The sequence below is a fragment of the Sinocyclocheilus anshuiensis genome, unplaced genomic scaffold, assembly GCF_001515605.1.
Source record: "Sinocyclocheilus anshuiensis isolate Anshui unplaced genomic scaffold, SAMN03320099.WGS_v1.1 scaffold1531, whole genome shotgun sequence".
Lineage (NCBI taxonomy): Eukaryota > Metazoa > Chordata > Actinopteri > Cypriniformes > Cyprinidae > Sinocyclocheilus > Sinocyclocheilus anshuiensis.
Genome location: NW_015551200.1, coordinates 620,621 through 626,918, shown reverse-complemented (window position 1 = coordinate 626,918; position 6,298 = coordinate 620,621). Strand labels below are relative to the sequence as shown.

Here is a 6,298-nt window from a genome sequence, read left to right as displayed (position 1 = left end):
AGAGAGAGAGAGAGAGAGAGAGAGAGAGAGAGAGAGAGAGAGAGAGAGAGAGAGAGCGGCACGGTGATTCACTCACGCTGTTTGTGAAATTACGTCTCACACAAGGTTTTCAAATTACTTTATAAGTTATTTAATGAAGAGATATAAAGGCGAGTACCTCAACTTAAGCATTATTTCACCCGCGCCGGACAGAGACTGAGACGGTGCTGCTGCATGTCGTGCCAAACCTCTCACGGCAGGCGCGTCGTCAGCTTGAGATCGTTTTTTTGAGATCAGAGACCGCCGATCAAACATCCCAATGTGATTATCGGCCGATAGTGATCGGTAGCCGATCAATCCTAGTATTAACAGTATTAACATTAATTATGAGTAGGGCTGCACGATAATCGCAATTGTCATGCACATTTTGCCGGTTCTGTATTTTCACATGCTCTCAGATGGAGCAGCATTTACTACACAGAGCCTTAGTTCACTGAGAACATACGCAAAGCTGTCATTATCGCGAACGATTTCGTCGATTTCATAATCCTACGATTATATCGTCTGCTATTATGAACCTGATTTTGCATAGAGAAATACGGACGGCTCTGTGTAGTAAATGCTGCTCCATCTGAGAGCACGTGAAAATACCACATTTAATAACATGTTTTTACTCCAAACTCACTTCATAACGTCATTCCAGTGTTTGAAATATATCCTTTTGCGATATGATGTAGCTTCTTAAACAGAATAATTAAGGCACACAATATTTAATTGTATTCTAAGCAGTGATAATGACTATGTTGATTAGCATTTCATTATAGATATACTTTATTATGATGAAAATTATAATAAGACCTCTGATAAACCATATATTGCCGTAGTCGTGTGTTTATTAGTCACGTTGAATCAATGAAAGCAGTTAAATCTTCTGTTTATTCAGCTGCAGCATAGGCATTTCCTGCATTTCTTCTTCGGGGCATATTTGGATTTTCAGCTCGAGAGCGGTCTCTGACCTTCGTATGGAGATTTACTACTGATCACAGAACTGAGCTTCACTGAAAGATACACATGACAATCGCAGTTTCTGCCTAATCGCGATTTATTGCCTTTGCGATTTAATTTCGATTAATTGTGCAGCCCTAATTATGAGTACGAGTACTTTACACTTTAAATCACAGCCTTTTCAGAATAACAGTAACGAGAATTGTGCTTAACTGTCAAAAATAATATTTTAATGGTCTTAAAGGATTATGTTTTTTTATGTTATTGTTTTTTCTAAATGCGTCATGCTGTTTTTAACGTTTCATGACATTCACCCAAGAAAAGTGTGCGAGAGTTTCCCTCTGGATGTTTCTCAGCACGCAGTACTAGTGAGTGACAGGTGCGTTACCTCCTCCTCCAGAAGAGTCTGGAAGTTTTTGCGGAACCTCTGTTTAAAATGATCACCCCTCGTCTTCTTCCTCCGCTTGCCTTGAAAAATCAAAATTCATCAGGCGTGAACAATACAGACAACACAACTGTCAGAGTCGGTTACAGTTCGCAAAGAAGGATTTAATGCGAGCAAAAAGATAGGGACTGATGCATAACAACGACTCGATTCGTTACCGGATTCGTTGCTCTCGTCGAACTGCGGCAGCCGCTTGACGAGCTGCGGGAGGCTCGCGTGAGGGTCGTCCTGGAAGTTGTCTTTCTCGAGAGCCTCGAGCTGGCGGGTTAAACGGCGCTGGCGCGTCGCGCTGTCCAGCACGCGCCGCTGGTTGGGATCCTGCGAGCGGACTGAGGAGGACAAGTCGTCCGAATGTGAACTACAGCTGGATTTACATGATCAGAAAATAGCAATGCATGGCAAAACTGTTTACATGTTTTGCCGCATATTTAGGGTTGGAAACAGATTGACAACCATTGCGATTAATTAATTTATTTTTTGCCTTATCAGCCTAAGGATAGGCTACAGAAGTTTAAATGGAAAGCACACTTACCGGCTATTTTCTTCTCCGCCATGCCCGGAAGTTTACTACTTCTTCTTCTTTTTGTTTAATGGCCGTTCACTCCTTAGGAGTTTTACCGCCACCTACTGTATATATTACGCTCATGGGTGATGAATCTGTATTGCTGTCAAAAAAAAAATGGTAATGGTCTTCTCTGTCAGTTTTTGTAGACATTATACTTTTAAGAGCTGATAAAGAATCTGAGCAAATTACAGTCTTATTTGGCTTAATCTGTTCTATACCCATTGCAATCCTACTATTATAGCAGTTAATTCTGTAGAATATACAGACAATTTGTCACTTCACCTTAAACTTATTTTCGTCTTAAACAGAGACGTGGTCTGCAGCCTGCGAAATCACGCTTCTCCTGTTTGAGTTGTGAAATTGACAGCACTCTAATCCAATGGCGTCGTAAATAAACGGGAAATGATTGGCAGTGAACCAGACAGTGAGTAGGTGTGTTCTACTTCAAGCGGCGCTGCCGATTACTGTATGACATAAGCGGCAGCGCGTGAGATTTTAAATGTACCCGAATTCTCTGATCGTGCCACAACGTGCCACCCCTTTAGACCCGCCCCTGTACTGCACACCCATAATCTATACTAGAATGTATGGCTTGGTATACATGTAACAGTGCAGTTTTTCTTGCTCCCCATCCATACTTAGCTATCGAAGTCATGCAATTTATTACTCCTTTGCATTTGTTTTCAATTTTCTTAATGTCTCCTCCAAGTTAATTTCTCATCAAAAATTAATCCAAGATATTTGAACTCTGTCACTCTTTCTAACAATTGATCATAATTTCAGAGTCATTTGTTCCATTTTCTTTTTTCTTTGTAAAAACCATATATTGAGTCTTTGATACTGAAAACTTCAATCCCCCCAATCTACTGACCACCTTTCAACTTCATATATTGATTGCCCGGAAGTTTAAAATGAGAAGAACCAGTCTTTTTCTTCTGTTGATTTGTGGTGGTTCTCAATTGTGCGCTTGTGCACTACTGACTTCTAGCGAGCTGCTGTGCAATGATCGTCTGGCTAATGATCCTCCCGCAGTACCAGAGGCTGAATCCGGTCTGAAATAGCAGTAGAATTGGCTAGGTGGCGCTGTCACAAAAAAAAGGGTCCTAAAAATGCAGTCCTGAAACTGCAGTCTCCGGTACTGCAGGATTATTTATTAGAAACCGTTAGTTCTCGACCTATTCTTATCGAAGCCCACTAGGGGGCCCCAACTGGCCTTCAATGCAACAATCTCAGCCTTGTGAAGATACTGTAAACACAGCAAGAAACAATTATGTATGTCCTTCATGTATTTTCATGACTTTTAAATATCCCGCTGAAAGATTCGAATGAACTTTACATTGGCTATTATTTATGAATGTGTTTATTTGATTTTACAAGTGGGATGAGTTAAACACCAATTGAAATTGTGTTTATGGATAAATAAAACCTTATCAGAAGAGTAAACTTGGGTCAAGCAGGTGCTCACAGGTTTGTGTATTTTGTAGTCTACTTTTTGCTATTAAATAGACTCTACAGTAATAAATATAGTAGCTAATAAGTTATCATGTGTTATAATAGTATATGGATTCTCACAAAAGATAAATTCGGTTACTTTATTATTGTACCTCAAATTCTTTTTCATTCATTAAAGTACAACAAATATTTGAATAGTATTGTAAGCTATGTAATACTATTAGCTTTATACAAACGCAACAATGTAATTCTGCACTACATAAGCGCTTGTATTTTGTCTTTGCTGATATTTGGACTGTTAAAAAGGCAATATTTCATGATAGTGTAGCGACATCTAGTGGACATTTTTTCATGAAAATACGCTATTCATCTTCAATGACGTCGCATAATTAAATCACATGAATAATTTTTGAGTATATTTTAATGTTTTTACCTTGTCCAAGACCCAGACTATGAAAATGTAAAATATTGCGATATAAAGGCTAGCTAACAAACACTACATGTTTAGAACAATCATGATGTGTGTAGGCCTACTGTCAATTTCAGAACTAAACTTGAAATGGATCATAAACCTAAGACAGACAGTGATGTGAACTTCATTGAAGAACCAAAAGACCAACGTCCTACGATTTACTGGTAATAATAACTGTAGAGTTTCTGTGCTTTTTTCTAAAGACTCTGTTTCTAATTAGATTGGGGGAAAATATATAAACATGTAAGACTTTTAGGATGAGATGACTATGACTTATATGAATTAAGTTATATTACCTTAACCAATAGTTTTCTTCCTCTTGAAGGAAAAAAAATGTCATCCTTTCACCTGGGAAGACATTCAAGCCTAAAGAGGACATCATAACAAATATCTTTCAACAAATATCAGGTCTAAAGGTGCTCACCGTGGAGGAGTGTGATGCCATTTTGGTTTTCTGCTTTATTGTTTCAAGGACAGGAACTGACATTGATGCTGCACTAAATGAACTTAACACTCTCTCAGGTAATGTGCTGTTGTGTTATATACTATTATTTAATGATCTCAAGTTATTGTATTCATTTGAACAATTATTACTTATAACAACTATTAACAGAGTCTAAACCAGCTGTTTTCATGGTGCTTCATCACACATTTGACCCAGAGAAGTTTGTGCCAGACAACAGCAGATTTGTGAGCAGGGTGAATACACTCACAGTCGACTATCTGTTCAAAGCGGATGAAGGATTCCTGAATTGTGTGAAGAATGGAGAAGCTCTGACCAGAATCCATCAATGGCTGCAGCCACAGGTATCCAGTCCTTCAGCATAAAAGATACATATTAAACAGTAAATGTAATGAATTCATTTTTATCTAAATAAATAGAAAATTTAAGTGCAAAAATGTCATCATTAACATTACAAAACTTTTGATAATGTACTTCATGCTTATTTAGAGAGAGCCTACTCTGCATTAAATAATTGCTGTATATTAGCTCCAAACATATACACAGCAGTTAGTTAGTTTCTATAAGCAGTGCTTTGTTATAATAAACAGATATGTGGACAAACTAAACTAACCAGGGTCATATTGCACATTTCATAATGTGTACTAATCAAGTGTCTGTGTTCAGTCAAGTGAAACATCCCAGTTACAGGATTTTACAGAATGGAAAATGATGGTAAAGTAATTCAGAGCATTTACTGTATGTTCCATTAAATAAATATCTTATGAATCATTCTTTTCTGACACAACAGGACACACAAGAAAAAGAAAAGATATATACTTCCAGTGAGTATGATTTTTTTTTATTGTATTCTATATATACTGTATTTTCAATTATTATGTGAAGTGTGTAATTTATAAAAGAAAGTTAATTGCCTTCATTTTGATATCATAATGACTTTGCCTTAAACACCTAATCATTCCATTTTTTTCTAGATGAAAGTGATCTAATTATTGCATCAGAACTGATACTTGTCCTGCTGGGCATGTCTGTGCCTGAGAAGACTGCAGTAGAACACATGATATTTGGCAGAGAGGAGAGTCGGTGAGATGCCTCTCCAGCCCCCCTGATGAAGATCACAGTAGATACTGGAGTGGTGGACAGGGAGCAGGCTGTGATCAACAGTGCTAACTGGTTTAGCTCTTGGCTCTCCACAGAGGAAATTAAACAAAAAATACAATTCTGTATGTGTCTGTCTTCTCGTGGACCTTACGCTTTACTACTAGTCATACCAGGAATGCAGTTTTTTGAAGAGAAGATATAGTGAATAAATTTTAGATGGTTTTTGAGGAGAGCTGCTTGGGAGAAGGTCATAATCCTTTTCACTGTTAAGGATGAATAACAAAAGCAGGACATCCAATACCATGACCTCCAGACAAAACTTAGAAATCAGTTCAGTGTTTCCCCTGCCATTATATTAGGGGGGCAACCCCCGCTCCCCTTGAAGGTCAAGTTAATTTTATTTAATTATATTTTCTCTATAGCGCCAGATCACAACAGAAGTCATTTAAAGTTACCTTTCCGATAGAACAGGTCTATACCTTGTTCTTTTATTAAACAAACTAAATAGCCTTATGTTATTTATCTTATTTACACGATGTCATGTCATTTCGGTCTCCATACACACACACACACACGTGCGTGCACACACAAGTGAGCACACTCCCACTCCCACTAGTATTTGTAAATATTAAGCCGCAAAACGACTATTTAAATATGAATTCTTCGTGTCTCTGTTAATGAATGGCGCAGACGTGGGCTTGCTGTGATTTTAGCATCTGCTGTCTCACTAAAGGAGGACATAAATACATGAACAACATCTCCAGAACTGCTCTGAGAGTCACTTCATGAGCATTTGACCGTTTCATTTGAGTAAAA

General features: G+C 37.9%; 1 protein-coding gene and 1 pseudogene across 1 annotated transcript in view; one reads left to right on the top strand and one right to left on the bottom strand.

Annotated features, from left to right (window-relative positions):
- Positions 1 to 2,090, bottom strand: part of LOC107663415 (zinc finger HIT domain-containing protein 1-like) — a 14,013-nt gene extending 11,923 nt beyond the window's left edge. Inside the window, exons 1-3 of the mRNA XM_016453650.1 lie at positions 1,962 to 2,090; positions 1,588 to 1,758; positions 1,373 to 1,452 (exon numbers count right to left, since the gene is read on the bottom strand). Coding sequence (XP_016309136.1) covers positions 1,373 to 1,452; positions 1,588 to 1,758; positions 1,962 to 1,983 — 273 coding nt within the window. The 5' untranslated portion in view covers positions 1,984 to 2,090. The remainder of the gene's footprint in view (positions 1 to 1,372; positions 1,453 to 1,587; positions 1,759 to 1,961) is intronic.
- Positions 2,091 to 4,005: 1,915 nt separating this feature from the next.
- On the top strand, positions 4,006 to 5,824 carry LOC107663365 (uncharacterized; annotated as a pseudogene).
- Positions 5,825 to 6,298: the final 474 nt, after the last annotated feature.